Below are 16,940 nucleotides of genomic sequence, written 5' to 3'. Positions count from 1 at the left end.
CTAGGCCCGAAACGTCAGCTTTTGTGCTCCTGAGATGCTGCTTGGCCTGCTGTGTTCATCCAGCCTCACATTTTATTATCTTGGAATCTCCAGCATCTGCAGTTCCCATTATCTCTAGTCAGAATCAAGTCCTGATTATACTCTTTATTTAACGTTTGTTCAGCAAGCAGTCTGTGTTTATTGTCAGGGTGAAGCAGCATCTGCTTAATTTAGATGTGATTTGTGAGTGTGTAGTTCTAGCCTAGTTTGACATTGTGGTTAGGCTGTCTGGTGTCAGATGCTGACTCAGGATTTAGGCTGCCTTTGTTTGTCAGTGTGAAAAGAAAATACATCACCTATAACGCAACAGTTGTGTTCTTGAGTGATCTTGCGCTACAGAAGATCGTATTACAGGGAATTTGCTGTAGAAGATTGCTATACCTGTAAAGTTCACATTATCCAAACAGTGTCCACTATTCATGAGTCGCGTTAGAGCCAACTCACATTAACGAAACGTGTTATAGCAGAACTACCTGTATGTTATTTACAAACAAAGAAAATTACAGCACAGAAACAGGCCCTTCGGCCCTCTGAGCCTGCGCCAATCAAGATCCTCTGTCTAACCTGTCATCTATTTTCTAAGGGTCTGTGTCCATTTGCTCCCCGCCCATCCATGTACCTGTCCAAATATATCTTAAAAGACACGAACGTGTCTGCGTTTACCACCTCCGCTGGGAACGCATTCCAGGCACCCACCACCCTCTGCGTAAAGAACTTTCCACGCATATCTCCCTTAAACTTTCCTCCTCTCACTTTGAACTCATGACCCCTAGTAAGTGAGTCCCCCACTCTGGGGGAAAAAGCTTCTTGCTATCCACCCTGTCTATACCCCTCATGATTTTGTAGACCTCAATCAGGTCCCCCCTCAATCTCCGTCTTTCTAATGAAAATAATCCTAATCTATTCAACCTCTCTTCAGAGCTAGCACCCTCCATACCAGGCAACATCCTGGTGAACCTCCTCTGCACCCTCTCCAAAGCATCCACATCCTTTTGGTAATGTGGTGACCAGAACTGTACACAGTACTCCAAACGTGGCCGAACCAAAGTCCTACACAACTGCAACATGACCTGCCAACTCTTGTACTCAATACCCCGTCCAATGAAGGACTATTTAGATGTAACATTCCTGTTGTAAAGCGCATCTCTGTGTTCTACAACTTAAACAAACATTATTGAAGTTTTTATTTTTGTAGATGAAAATATCCAAGCAGTTTTTAAGTTGGTTCCTCATGCAGTCAGGTATCCTGACTGTCCAATGAGATATTTGCACAGTTGTTGGTCATATAGACTTATTTGCTTCTATTTTTCTTTTAATTTTTTTATACATATTGTTAGAGATATTTTGACACAGCTTATTTTCTTTTCATCACATTTCACAAGAATATCAATTCTAGGGGAAAAACAATATTTATATGTCATTAGAGGGGAGAATTGATTGCTTAGCAAGTGGACTCTTTTAATGCTAATTAACAGTTAACAGCCAGGCTTTGTTAAATTTCAAACCTGGGCAGGGTGATTCTGGTCGGAGCATTACTTTGAGAAATACACCAGTGAATAGGCTGTTAGCTATTTTGTGGTATTGAAACAGGTGCATTGTCTGTTCATGTTCTTTCTGTGTGCAAAGAACAGGATACTGTAATATTTAATTTTAAGCACATGCAAGTATACAACACCTCAAGCCTCACTAACTGTCTTAAATTGGTTGTCAGTGTAATGCTTTGCATTTTGAAGATTATCCAGCAAATGTGTCCAATTGCAGAATTGTGGTGAATATTAGAGTTGAGAGTTTTGAAAGCACAAGCCATTTGGGTACAGTCAATTGCATTGTTTATTGTGAAAAGCCAAAGGGACATGCTGTTTGATTGAATTGTCAGTTTGTGGGACATAACGGCCTATGGACATGACATCACAGTGGCATTGAAATTCATATACCACATCATTCATCAGTGTAATAGCAGAATTTAATTTTGGCTCCATGGCAGCATTCTACATGAGGAAAATAGCAATATGAAACTGGAAAACACAAAGCACAAACACACTAATGGATACATGAATCCAGGAGTCTCCTGTGACAAAAGAAACGTGTTGGACCAGAAGATGCAGGCAGGTGTGTTTGTAGCCTGGTTAAAGTTGAAGCCAGTGATTTATCCAGGGGTTCAAGGGTTACGGGGAGAAAGCAGGAGAATAGGGTTGAGGAACTTATCAGCCATGATTGAATGGCAGATCAGACTCAGTGGGCCAAATGGCCTAATTTCTGCTCGTATGTCTGATGTGGTGTTGCTAAGTTTCAAATGCGCAATTGACTTCTTTGCTTATCAGGACAGTATTCAATAATAGGGTGCATTTTGGTGGTTAGACTGTGAAGATGACCTGGCTGAAGGTGAAAATGATGAGAGTGCTGCAACAGGAATTCAGGAAAGCGAGTGCTGTAAACAGGAAAAGGTTTAGCCTGGGGTATGTTTGAAATAACTAACAAATAAATGAAAACGGAGCACAAAAATCAAATGAGTAATAGCTTGGACTGTGCTAAATAATAAAAGGAATTAGCCTTCACTTTATAAAAATAAAGAAATGGATAGTCTCACCTATTACAGAGTCATATAGTTATGCAGCATGGAAACAGACCCTTCAGTCCAACTCGTACTTGCAGCCAAGTTTTCTGAAATAAACTCGTCCCACTTGTCTGCACTTGGCCCATATCCTTATAAAGCTTTCCTATTCGAGTACGTGTGCAAATGTTTTTTAAATGTTCTAACTATACCTGCATCTACCACTTGCTCTGGCAGTTCATTGCACATACAAACCACCCACTGTGTGGTAAAAGTTTCCTCTCCGGTCCCTTTTAAATCTTTCTCCTCTCACTTTAAACCTGTGCCTTCTCGTTCTGGACACTCCTACCCTGGGAAAAAGATCTTGGTCCTGTGCCTTATCTCTGTCCCCCTGTTTGTTTACAGTCCTCTCTAAGGTCACCCCTCAACCTTCTGTGCTCCACTGAAAAGTTTTCCAGTCTGTCCAGCTTCTCCTTAAAACTCTCACCTCTCGACCCAGTAACATCCTTGTAAATCTTTTCTGAACCCTCTCCAGTTTAATAATAATCTTCCAAGAGCAGGGCAACCAGAATTATACACAGAACTCCAGAAGTGGCCTCACCAACATCCTGTACAAATGCCATGTGATGTCAAAACCCCTGTAGTCGGTAGTCTGAGCAACTAAGGCAAAGCGGGCTGACTGCTACCTTTACCGCTCTGCCTACCTGTGATGCAACTTTCAAAGAAGTATGTACCTGAACCCCTAGGTCACTGTATTCGATTACACTCCCCATGGGTCTTCTGTTAACTTTGTAAGCCCTGCAGTTGGTTGACTTACCAAAGTGCAACATTTATTCTAATTAAACTCTATTTGCCAATCCTTGGCCCATTGGTGCAATTGGTTAAGATCCCTTTGTAACCTACCACCAATTTTGGTGTCATCTGCAAAGTTGCTAACTGTGCTTCCTAAGTTCTCATCCAAATCATTTGTGTAAATGACAAACAACAGTGGACCCAGCATTGATTTCTGCAGAACGCCGTTGGTCCCAGCCTTTCAAATCTCCACAACACCATCTCCTACCATCAAGTCAATTTTGTATCTAATTGGTAAACTCTCTCTGAATCCCATGTGATCTAACTTTTTAATAACCAATCTACCATGCAGAACCGTGTCAGAGGTTTACAAAAGTCCATGTAGCCAATGTCGACTGCTCTGCCCTCATCTGTTGACTTGGCCACATCCTCAAAAAACTCAATAAAGTTTGAGAGGCACAGTTTCCCACGTACAAAGCCATGCTGACTATCCCTAATGAGTCCTTGTCTCTCACATTCCCCTCCAGTAATTTACCCACCACCAATTTCAGGTTTACCAGTCCATAATTTCCAGGCTTCTCCTTGTAACCTTTCTTGAATAAAGGCACAACATTGATACAAGCATCTCTGCTAGGGCTGCTGCATTTCTTCATTCATTTCCCACAATGTCTTGGGATACACTTGAACGGGTCCTGGAAATTTATCTGTGTCCGTGCTTTTTAAGATCTCCAGCACCTCTGCTTCTGTAATGTAGACTGTTTTCAAGACATCAGTATTTATTTTCCTGAGTTCCCTAACTTCCATGTCTTTCTGCATAGTAAACACTGAAGCGAAACATTCATTTAGTGTTTCCCCCATCTCTTGTGGTTCCACACAATCTTTCAGGGCCCCTGTTCTCTCCCTAGTTGCTTTTTAGCTCTTGAGTTACCTACAGAATCTCTTTGGATTCTACTTAACCTTATCTGCCAGAGCTAGTTCGTACTCCTTCTTGCCCTCCTACTCTCCCTTTAAGAATATCCCTCTTTTCTTTATAGTCTTCAAGAGATTCATTTGATCCCAGTTGTCTATAACTGACACACACCTTCTCCTTTTCTTGACCAGAACCTCAATATTTCTATTTATCCATTGTTCCCAACTCTTACCAGCTTTACCCTTCACTCTTACCGGGACATAGTGCCTCTGAACTCTCATTATCTCACTTTTGAAAGTCTCCCATTTGCCATTCGTCCCTTTACTTGCAAATGGTTTACCCCAGTTAACTTTTGAAAGTTCCCGTCTCATACTGGTAAAACTGGCCTTACTCCAACTTAGAACTTTTAAGTTTTATCCAAGACCTATGCTTTTTCATACTCACTTTGAAACTAATAGAATTATGATCTCCGGTCGCAACCTGCTCCTCACTAACACTTCAGTCATTTGCCTGCCTTATTTTCCAAGAGAAGGCCAATTTTTGCTCCTTCTCTGGTGGGTACATCTACATATTGGCAATGTATATTTTCTTCAGCACATTTAACAAATTTTTGCCTTCCAAACTCTTAACGGCAGTCCCAGACAATGTTTGGAAAATTAAAATATCCTACCAACGCGTCCCTGTTTTGCTTACACATGTCTGAGACCTCTCCACGTATATTTGTTCCTTGGTTTCCCACTGACTGTTAGGGATCCTATAATACAATCCCCATTAGGATGATCATCCCCTTCTTATTTCTGAGTTCCACCAATATAACCTCTTTGGATAATTTCCCAGGAATATCTTCTCTCTAAGTACAGCAGTTATGCTTTTCCTAATTAAAAATGCCACTCCCCCTTCTCCCTTTCTATCCTCCCCGTAACATCTGAACCCTGGAACATTGATCTCCCAGTCTGATTCTCCCTCAGCCATGTTTCTACAAAAGCTATGATATCCCTGTTCCACGTTGTTCCCATATATGCTCTGAGTTCATCTGCCTTACCTGTCAGACCTTTTACATTGATATAAATGCAGTTTAATTCTTTCGAGATCCCTCGTTCCCTGACGTGCTGTTGCCTTTCTTGTCTAATTAACTTGCTGCCTTTAAACTTCTGAACCATCCTCACATGTCCCTATTCTCACAAATGCCTAGGCCCCTATTCACCCCCATACTAGCTTAAAGGCTTCAGAATATCACCAGCAAATCTGCCTGCCAGGATATTGGTCCCCCTTCAGTTCTGGTGAAACTCGCCCCTTTTGAACAGTCTCTTTTGCCCTAGAAGAAATCCCAATGATTCAAAAATGTGAATCCTTGGCCCGTGCACCTTCTGCTTAGCCACGAATTTATCTGCCCTATGTCCCTATTCCTACTGTCACTAGCACATGGCACCAGAAATAATCCAGAGATAACTACATTTTGAGGTTCTGCTTTTAACCTCGTACCTAACTTCCAATATTCATTCTGCACAGCATCAACCCTTTATCTACCTGTGTTATTCTTACCAACATGTACAACAACCTCCGGCTGCTCATTGTTCCCTCTAACAATTAACTATAGCTGTTCCAAGACAGACTTGACCCTGGCAATTTTTGAGTATCAAATGACTATATTTCTGTACTGCTGTTCTATATTTTGGGGCATCGGTCGCAAATGTTTTGTTCTCCTGTCAACCTTCTGTAGTCTGCATAGCAGGTGAAGGATGACATTGACAGAGGGGGAAAAATAATCTGCTGTCTAGACCACACTTCTGTGCTGGAGAATGTACACTTTGAAAGTGAACATTTAGTTGGTAGGGCCCAGGAAATTATGGGGTTTCTTGCAATGTCACATCCTTTCTGAATAAATCAGAACTAACTGTGATGAGTGCAATTCATTTTATATCCATTTTTGTTATTTTGCAGATCTTGAAGACTTTAATAGTCATGTTACATCGACAGTGGCTTACTGTTCGCATATCCCAAGAAAATCATTCTTCAGTGTGTAATCAGGCTGTGGTGCAGTTCCTAAGGGAAACTGTTTTACTGCTTCACTGTCTTTCACAGAGGGACAAAAGTTTTACAGACCATTGTTTGGATGTGCTACACCTCTATGATCAAGTTATGCATGGAATCAAAACTATTTTAAAAAACATACCAGATCTTGAAGAGTGTGAAGGTGAGAAATTTGTTGTAGAAATGAATGTTGATTTTATTTGATTGAGGAAGTGCCTAAGGACGAATACAGTTTCAGGAACAGAAAAGTGCCAGTGTGCATCTTTTACTCGTGGATCAATACTATCTAAAATCCTTGACCCAATCCCAAAACCACATCTATTTTCAGAAAATATTTGGTAGAGCTTTTTCCCATTTAGGAAGTGCAGCAGTGACAAAATTCAAGAAGCTTGACACAATCTAGGATTAAGCTTGATGGGCACCTTGTGCACCACCTTAAATATTTATTCCTTCCACCATGGACATATGGTAGCAACAATATGCACCACCTACAAGATACGCTGAAGTGACCCACCCAGGCTCCTAGGACACCATCTTCCAAACCTGAAAATCCTACCATCTGCAACAATAAGTGCAGCAAATGCATGGGAACATCAGTACCTGCAAGTTCCCCTCCAAGCCATACAATATCCTGACTTTAAAAGGTAACTCTGCTCCTTCACTGCTGTGTTAAAATCCAGGGGCTCCCTTCCTTTAACAGCTCTTTTCTTTCGAACCTGCAACCTGTGGTCTACAGCATTTCAAGAATGCTGCTCACCACTGTAATCTTGAGGGTAATTGGGAATTAGCTGTGATAGAGCATTTCCAACGAACAAATTAAAAAGAAGAAAGCAGCAGTCTTCAGGACCAGGTCTTTCGAAAGAGCTGAATATAATCCAATTGTTGCATATAACTGGATTCATAAAAGTATTGAAATTTACTGCATGACTAAGGCCAACACACCCAAAAAGAAATTGGAGAAATTTTCTTAGTATTTTTGCTATTGTTTCTGCAACCATTTTTCCCTTTTTGATCAATTTCTGTCTTCCCGTTTTGACTGCACCTCCATAGGAGAACTGCACAGGTATCAATAAACTTTCCAGTGCATTATCCAAAAGGTTGCTCGTCATAGTATTTGACAAATAACTTGGAAGGATTTCTAACCTCTCACTGTGTGTATAATGCGCTTGCCTGAATAAGTCATGGAATATCACCCAAGAACAAAGTGAATCTTTTTATCTTCCTAAATTGGTGGCTGTGCTGAAGCCAATTGTCTGCAGCTGTAACTGGCTTGTATTACCTAATACGGCATAGACAGAATTGAACCTAAAACTAGAAGTGGGAATCAGTATTCTTTAATAAGTGTAAATATGTTGATAAGATTACCTAGGCAGTGCCTTTGGTGGAATTTACAGCAGCAATGTAGTGACAGTTAATTCATTTTTTTTTACGAGGTATGAATTATCCAAAGAATTACATTCAGATCAGGGTTGAAATTGTACATCATAAATATGCAAAGAGATAATGAATACATTGGAAATAGATCATTTTTTTTCTTCAGCTTGTAATCCACAATTCCAAGGAGTATTGGAAAGATGGCAATAAACTTTAAAGACCATGATTGGGCCTTGTTGTCGAGGCTGTCCTAATGATTTGGATAAATATTCCCTTGGTACCATTTGCCCCTGACAAATCTACAGAATTCTGGCCTTTTGTACTGATATGTGTATTTTTTTCTTTTTTTTTTAATCAAAGAGAATATTATAAACCAAAGCTTGGAACCTGCACTTCAAAGCTATGTGATATGTTTCTAAGGAAAATTAACCCAAATTCATTAGTGTAACAAAAAGCTTTTGGAAAAATGTTCAACAGATAATAAAAATAAGACTAGACAAAGCTTAAAATTTTGTTCCTCGGGCAAGGTCTTAATATTGTTACCCATCTCTGGAGAATGATTAAAAGCAAGATCACGGAGCCATATGAAATAAAACAAAATGAATACTCCAGACAGGAGAGCAAATTGAAGTTTTGATGAAGTGTCATTGGACTCAAAATGTTAAATCAGCTTTCTTCTACATATGCTACTAGAATAACTGAGTTTCCCCAGAAATTTCTGTTTTTGTTTCAGGAAAAATCAATGTTATGTTAATATTTTAAAGTTATACTGTAACAGCAAGGATAGTTAGGAGAGAAATAATGTAGTCACAGTGGTGGGTGAAATTGGGAATAAAATGAAAATATCAGAACAATCGAGAAATGAACCAGAAATTGAAGGCTTAGAAGTTGACTCTTCAGAAATCAGATTGCATAATATTGAAATTCTGGAAGATTTAGATGGATCATTATGATATCTCTGAAATCTGTAAAAGTGACTTATGAAAGCTATTTTTTATTCATAAATTGATTTGTATAAGTAGGTCAGGGAAAACATGTTTGGCTGTACATGTCAGTAATTTAATGGATGCATTACCCATAAAACAACATCTTTATGCACTCAATCCAATGAAGTTGACTCAGGTAAGAAGCAATCAAGTTCATGATCAGCAATAACAGTATCCAACTTAATAATAGAAGCTCACCTATTGTGATGATGCTGAAACTAGATCGATTACAACGACTGTATCAATTATTGGACAGTGAACACTCTTACTAAGATGGATTTGTATGGCTTTAGGAGATTGTACTTGGAGGATTAGTTGACCTTAGAGAAATTGATTTGTGAAAGGATATTAGCAAATTACATCAACTCATACAGCCGAAGAAATTAGCTGTCATTGCACAGGATGGACTTAACACTATCTTGCTGTTGGAAATGCAAAAATTTGCAATTAATGGCAGAGCCTTCAGCTATTTAGATTTTTAGCTCTGAAACTCCCTCCCAACTTTTTTCTGAATTTGTAACTTGCTTTAATTCATTAAGACACTCCTTAAAAGCTATCTCTTTGACCAAACTTCTGTCTATTTGCCCCTGTGTCACATTGTATGGCTCTGAATTTGCATTACAACTTCCTTTGTGCCTTGGGACGTTTTACGATATTAAAATTGCTACATCATATAAGTTGTTGAATGAAACTCTGTCGCTCAAATGTATCCCTTGTCACTGATAATTAGAGATCAGACTGCAAAGCAGCTTTTTAATAGATTTTTCAGCCTCACTCATGTTGGACATGCAGATCTTTCAGCTGCCTTTTCTCCTTTTGATCCACCTTCAATGTGGAAATGACCAGTGATCCTGTGATGTGGTTTTCAACCTTATGACAAACTCCCCTTATCTGAATGACAAAGTTGAGGACTGTGCAAAACTCTACCACTTTTCTCAACTACTGATACTTTGCGATGTTGCATTATTGTATTACTACTCCCATTAATTTTAACTACTGCTGTTTGTGTTCTTTGTCCTGTCTGTTGCTGTGAAATTGTGTTATCATTGATTGTTGATGGTTTAAATAATGCACTTCCTGTGTGGGGGCTTAGCTGCTTGGCCTGCTGTGTTCATCCAGCTTCACACTTTGTTACCTTGACTTTTTATTTCAGGTTTTGCATCAGTTTGGTGTTATCCAGCCCCATTTTCCAATTAATTGCACAGTTAATTTAGTGAGTTTTTACACCAAAGTTTATTTCCTTTGTCTTCCTTGAACTTGACAAAAAAAAATGAACAAATAGGAATGTTATGTCATGGTTGCAGATTTCAACCCTTTTGAGCTACTTAATTTTTTTAATACGCATGTCAGTCAGCATGTGACTGTCACATTTATTGCTATCTTAGTTGTCCTGAGAAGATGAAAGTGCGTTACCTTGAGTCACTGCAGTTGTAGTTTGATGCCAAGCCTCTGAATGGCTTGCTTGTCCATATCTGAGAGCTGCTGAGAGTTGACCAAATTGCTGAGAGACTGAAATGATTCTTTTTGGCCAAACCAGGTAAAGCTGGTAGGTTTCTTTTTCCCAAACAACATTAAAATCATACAATCACATAGTACAGAAGAGACTCTTTGGCTCAGAATCTGAACTGACAAAATGTTACTTTAAATCTACACTATTCCCACTTTCCAGCATTTAGCTTATGACTTTGAGTGTTATGACATTCAATGGTCATCCACATACATTTCTTACCTCAGTTACCCTCCCACATAGTGCAGTCCAGATTCCCACCACCCTCTCAGAGAAAAGATTATTCCTCAAATTCCCTCTAAAACTAATATCTTTCATCTTAAAATTATGGCCCCTTGTCATAGCAACGTAAGCATAGAAAGTACCCTGATATATCTTCTTTCATTTCAAAATGCATAATCTCAGATAAGCAGTTGAGTTTTTACTATAGCCCAACACCTTCATCGTACCTCTTGCCAGTTTTTATTTTTAAAAAAATGAATTCACATTCTTAAGCAACCAATGTAAGATTCAAGCTCTCATCCAAGCCTGTTAGTTGCTTGTCCAATAACAGACTCTCCAGTATCGCACCAGGTATTGTGTATAGATAGAGTAGATCATTTAAAAACAATAGAAAGAGTTAATTGATCATCATTTGCTTCTCTGTTGCTTCGTAAATTTTTTCATTGACTACTGTCCAAAATTGTGGTTAGCTGTCACCAAATTCACAAGTTATAAACTGTTTAAAACTCCAGCGTCTTTTTTTCTCCATCCTCCTTCCTCACTTCTTAATTAGAACTTTTGCTTTGTACACTTAATTATACCAAATTGTATTTCAGAGTTAGCTTTGGAAGAACTTTGTTCCCACGAACCGGAAGCCGAATATCAAGAAGCAGAAACTGATGGACCTTGAGGCACCATACTCAAGACTGAAGATACTTCACTTGCAGCGCATTTGTACATACACTGATAGCTACATTCTTGAATACCCATTTGTGGCCCAGTTAACTGAGCTGATATTTTTCAGAGTTATTTTCACTGAAAAATTAAATGCCTGAAAAATCATAATGAATTCTATTTACAGGACTATTGTCTATCTTTCACATTCAAGCAACAATGAAATATTTGGTGGCTAGTAACTGCATTCATGTATCTCTCCGCTATCACTGACATTACAGTAGAATTAATTCATTTATTAGCAGTGGACTTTGTAACTTGAGCGCAACGAAAAACACCTTCAATGCCATTTTTGATAAACTGTTAAACCTCAGCTGGATGTCTATTTTGTATGCATTTTTTGAACATTGTTTTTAGAATTTGCACAGGTATGTGATTTTGTTTTACATTATTATCACAGAAACAGGTATTGCAGTGCAATATTTTCAGATTCTATGATGCAGTGCTCTGGAGGACAAGTTCAGAATATTTAACAATGTGTAAAATAGAGAAATGTTCATAACAGAGTGGGTCTTCTAAGATCTGTGGAGAAAGGAAATAAGGTAGTGTTCCAGGTTTTTGAAACTTTTTTTTTGCTATCGCTACAGATATTGCCTCATCTGAGTGTTTCCTGAATTTTGTTTTTCTTTTAAACTTGTGTGATTTTGCATTGAGTGAATGTGATGAGTTGTACTACCTACAACAATGGCTTGAATGACTTGTCCAGAGAAGTTTAAAGATGAAATACTATTAATTGAATGCCCATTCTTGTTGAATAAAAATGTTTAATTTGTAACACTGTGCAGATTGATAACTGAATTAACATTTCTGTGCTGGCAAAATGTAGGCGATCACTGCAACTTGAAAGATTTAAACTATTTTCTGAGCTCTTTGTACAGTTTTGTTTTCTTTCAATAAATGTAAAATTATAAACGTCTACTGAGTCTGTATTTTGAATTTCTCTTTCAGCACAGAATGTGTTTTTGCAGTCCTTCACTACAGTAAATAGGTTAATAATAGAAGTTTCACTTTGAATTATGTAGCCAGTGTTACATTCTGCATGGAGAAAATTAAAAGGGAAACTTCGAGTTTGCAAAGTATTGCAAAAATCCCAAATTTTAGTAATAGGAATAGTTGTTCAGTGTAATTTTAAAATTATTTTTAAATAAATACAATAAAATGATTCGTCGTATTGGTTGTGTGCTAATTGGGTCCAGTGAATCTTTAATGGTTTATTCCAGATTCCACACAACAAGAAATTAAATAGCTCCAATCATCTTTTAATCACAGAACATGCAGTGTAGAAAGAAATAATTCACCTCATAGTGCCTGTGTTGATTGTCTATCTGAAACAGCTACAATTTGATCATATTCTCTTGCTGTTTACCCAGACACTCCTTTTTCCTCTCTTGATGTATATATCAATTTCCTTTGAAAGTTACCGTTGAATTATCTTACCTTCTCAGACAATGCATTCCAGATCATAACTTGCTGCTTTGAAAAAGTAAAATCTCTGTTTGCAATTAACTTAAAGCTGTGTCCTTCTAATTATATATCTCTTGAAGGGTGAAGTGAGTTTTGAAAGCAACCACAGCAATGCAATTTCAGCATTCAGTGTTGAATCTAGTAATGAAGGCTTACCAAGCCTACTTACTTGGATTGTTCATTAAGGTATTGATGGCAAATATGAATATTTGCAAAATAATTACTGCAAGTAGAAAATTGATACAGTGGATTCCTTTTACTATTTTTGTTGCCAAGATAGATTAGCTAAAAGTAGGAGTGATTTAATCATCTCTGAACTGTTAAGTGTATTTATTGTCATTTAAGAATCGTATTTTGGCAGACAGGTAAAAGTTATAATTTAATAGTGATCGTAAAATTAAAGCAGCATTTTCAGGAAAATTTAAAAGACTTATTTCAGCTTCACAGATATGATGTCTTCCATTGCCAGCTTTTCTTCTCTGGTCCACTCACTTCTCTTTCCACCTGCATCTGCAACTCTTCCAATATCCTTTGTCAATTTAAGTTTCTGTACTTCTGTCCCTTAATATCTCCTTTTCAACATGGATATCCAGTTCTTCACACTTTTGTCTCCTAGCAGGAAGATTTGAGCACTCCTTTCTTTTCCCTTGAATTGCAGATCAAACTTTAAATCATGCTGGGGTGACAGGGCTGACATGAAGACAGACTGACTTAGAAGAATGAGGAGGAATTGCGCAGAAACTGAGAAAATATTAACAGGGCTAGACAGAATAAATGTAAGAAAAATGTTCCCAGTGACTGGGGAGTCCAGAACCAAGGGTCTCAATCTAAGGATATGGGGTAAACGTTTTAAAAGTTTTTTAAAAATTCTTCACCAGAAAATGGTGAGCATGTGGAATTCTCTGCCATGGAAAGTAGTTGAAGCCAAAACATTGAATGTTTTCAAGAAAGAATTAGATATCGGTCTTATGCCTAAAGGGATGAAGGATTATGGGGACAAAGCCGGAACAGGGTATTGAGTTGGATGATCAAAAATTATCATAATTAATGATAGTCAGCTGGAAGGGCCGAATGGCTTACTCCTATTTTCTATGCTATAAGATGTATACAATTTACTTGAACCACAGTAATAAGTCATTGTTTAATGCCTCCTTCTGAGGATATCATCTTTGTTAATGTAACAATCACTTATTAGTGTAGTGGATTATGTGTACAAATCCTAGTTGGGCTGCTGGAGCAGTTAGATTTGGTTTGGGAGTGCTACCAAACTGATGTTTAAAATTGTGTCTTTGTTGTAGACTCCTCTGAATGTGATTATTTTAGTAATTTCTTCTATCCTAACTAATTCTTTCATGATAAATATTTGGCAGTTTTTGGAATTATTGTTTTCATTATAATTACTGTCCATAAAACTTGAATCCTCCTTTTATCTAAATCCTGCATCCACTCAGCAAAATCACAATCAAAATTTGTATCGAACTTGGACAATGCCAAAATCTGGCATAATTAGGTTGAATGTCTGTTCTGTTAAATAGTCAATTTGATGTTTCACATTGGAAGACACTTGGGTTGAGAATGTGATCCATCCATTACTTTGAAGAGAAGGAAAAAAAGGGAGTATTTCCAAGATAGGTTTAATAAGGAATTGTGGATGTACCTAATGTCTGTGCCATGGAGCAGATGGAAAATAAAAATTAGGATAAAGATGAAATGCCTGCTATGCATATAAAATGCATTATTTAAATGATCTTAATGCTGCTGTATAATGAGATTGAGGGAGATTCCATTTTGTCTGCCAGCCTCAGGAGTATTTGCAAACTATTTGATAACCAATCTCATTAGAACAATTTTTCAATTATGAAAACTGCTGTGGTAATGTAATTGTCTGGAAGAGTTAATTACAAAATACGATATTAATCTGCAAGAAGGATACACTGTCTGTTCAAGGCACTCTCGGAAAACCGTATTTGAATGGAAGCGAATTGAGGGTGTCAGAAATTCAAGATATCAAACTAACAGCAAAATTCAAAATGATTCATGAATGCCACTTAAACTGAGATTTGGATGATAATTCACACTTGTATATTGATTATAAATTCAGGGAATGGGAATGGGTATTGTATTATAAATTGATGCTTTTTCTTATGGACATAACCAATGCACCATGGAATATTTATTGAAAAAAAATCACTTGATTCATTGTAAGGTAGGAACTGCCGATGCTGGAGTCTGAGATAACGAAGTGTAGAGCTGGATGAACACAGCAGGCCAGGCAGCATCAAAGGAGCAGAAAAGCTGACATTTCAGGTCTCCGCCCTTCTTCAGAAATGGTGGGGAAGAGGAAGCAGGCACAAATAAATAGACAGAGGGGAAGACAGTGATAGAAGGTGAATAGGGGAGCAGATATATGGAGGGAAGATGAACAAGTCAAGGAGGCAGGGATGAAGTAAAGGTGAGTGCAGGTAGGGAGTTAGGATGGGGGTTGGTCAGTGAGGAGGAAGGGGTGGGTAGGTGGGAGGGAAGACCAACAGGTCAAGGAGGTGGGGTTGAGGCTAGTGGGTAGGAAGTGGGTGAGATAACAAAGTGTAGAGCTGGATGAACACAGCAGGCCAAGCAGCAACATAGGATCGGGAAAGCTGACGTTTTGGGCCTAGGTGGGTGGAGATTGGTCAGTAAGATGGAAGGAGCGGATAGGTGGGAGAAAAGACAGACAGGTCAAGGAGACCAGGATGAGATGGGCTGGTCTTGGGTTGAGGTCGGGGCTGGGCGGGATTGGAAACTTGTGAAGTCTGCATTGAGACTATTGGGCTGCAGGGTTTCCAAGTGGAATATGAGGTGCTGTCCCTCCAGCCTTCGGGTGGCATCATTGTACCATTGGAGGAGGCCCAGAATGGACATGTCATCCAAGGAGTGGGAGGGGAGTTCAAGTGGTTCACGACTGGGAGGTGTTGTCCTTTGTCACGAACCGAGCGTAGGTGCTCCACTAAATGGTCTCCAAGCCTGCACTTGGTTTCCCCGATATAGAGGAGGCCACGTCTGGAACAGTGGATACAATAGACCACAGTAGCAGATGCGCAAGTGAACATCTGTTTAATGTGCAAGGTTTTCTTGGGGCCTGGGATGGAGGTGAGGTGGGAGGTGGAGGACAGGTGTAGCACTTCCTGCAGTTGCAGGGAAAAGTACCGGGGTGGTGGGGCTAGTGGGGAGTGTGGAGCGGAAGAGGGAGTCACGGAGAGAGCGGATTTAGATAAAGGTGTGATTCCAATAATGCATCGACAAGTTTAAAATAGGGAGAAACAATTTGATTCAAATTTACTTGTCTTTTGAAATGTTGCTTTCGATGATTGGTTAGGTTGTGAATTGCAGTTGCAAGTGCTGCTTTCCTCTTTGTATTTTGTGTGCTTTTCAATCTCAGCACCAACATTGGAAGGCATCTTAGCAAAAGTGGCTTCTGTGTTTATGAAGACATAGTTTCCCATAAAAGGCAACAACCACAATGTGTGTACAAAAATAGTTGTTGTGACACAGTATAGGGCAAATAATATAACCTAATTCAGGTTCCTTGACTTGGAGAGGTAGACAAAGTAGATGTCAAACTATTTGCTCTGTCACTATGAATATAAGTAATTAAATAACTTCATTGTGGATTGATCTGGATTCTGAATCCATATAGCTGTATTATGTTAATATTAAAAGGATAATTGCATTCTTGCTTTTTAATAATTATGTGAAATTATTTTTTGGTCTTAAGCATCTTTAAATCTTGACAGAGAACAACAATTGTGCACATTTCTGGTTTGTTAACAATGGGTTTCTTATGGAAGATGGTCAAGTCGTAGGTGTCTTAATAAAGCTAAATTTACAGTAAATACTTTTATTATTATAACTCGACCCAATCTGACATGTTACATTTTTTCACCAAACATTTAGTATATTTGCATTGATGAACTGTGTGTTGGAGGACCAATGGATGGGGCAAAGTTGCATTTGTAACAAACCAGTCAAACAAGTGTGTTAATGGCAATTCACTTTCTAATTAGCTAAGTGTGAACTGGTGTATTTTGGTAGGAGCAATAAGAGGCCATGTAAATCTTGGAAAATAAAAATCCAAATAGGGTAGAGGCACAAAGATGGGCATTTATCTGGACCGAATCTGTTCTAGAAGTATATATTTACAAATCATAAAATGTAGGCAGTGGTTAACAAGAAACTTTAGTTTGTTTTTAGAGAAATGGAAATCATGGCAAAGATGTTATGTTAAAGTGCACCTTTTTTAGACCATACTTAGAATATGGTATGTAATTTTGTTCTCCATACTGCCGAAAAAACTATTGAAGTGTTGAAGAATGT

At 38.5% G+C, this 16,940-nt stretch overlaps 1 protein-coding gene across 2 annotated transcripts in view; it reads left to right on the top strand.

Moving 5' to 3' along the window:
- The window catches only part of atrip (ATR interacting protein), a 43,459-nt gene extending 31,423 nt beyond the window's left edge, over nt 1-12,036 (top strand). For both annotated transcript variants that reach the window (XM_048547770.2, XM_048547769.2), the window contains exons 15-16: nt 6,234-6,486; nt 11,009-12,036. In XM_048547770.2, coding sequence (XP_048403727.1) covers nt 6,234-6,486; nt 11,009-11,082 — 327 coding nt within the window. In that variant the 3' untranslated portion in view covers nt 11,083-12,036. The remainder of the gene's footprint in view (nt 1-6,233; nt 6,487-11,008) is intronic.
- Nucleotides 12,037-16,940: the final 4,904 nt, after the last annotated feature.

Source organism: Stegostoma tigrinum, chromosome 11 (genome assembly GCF_030684315.1).
Source record: "Stegostoma tigrinum isolate sSteTig4 chromosome 11, sSteTig4.hap1, whole genome shotgun sequence".
In the NCBI taxonomy this organism is placed as follows: domain Eukaryota; kingdom Metazoa; phylum Chordata; class Chondrichthyes; order Orectolobiformes; family Stegostomatidae; genus Stegostoma; species Stegostoma tigrinum.
This window is presented reverse-complemented; position numbering and strand designations above follow the sequence as displayed.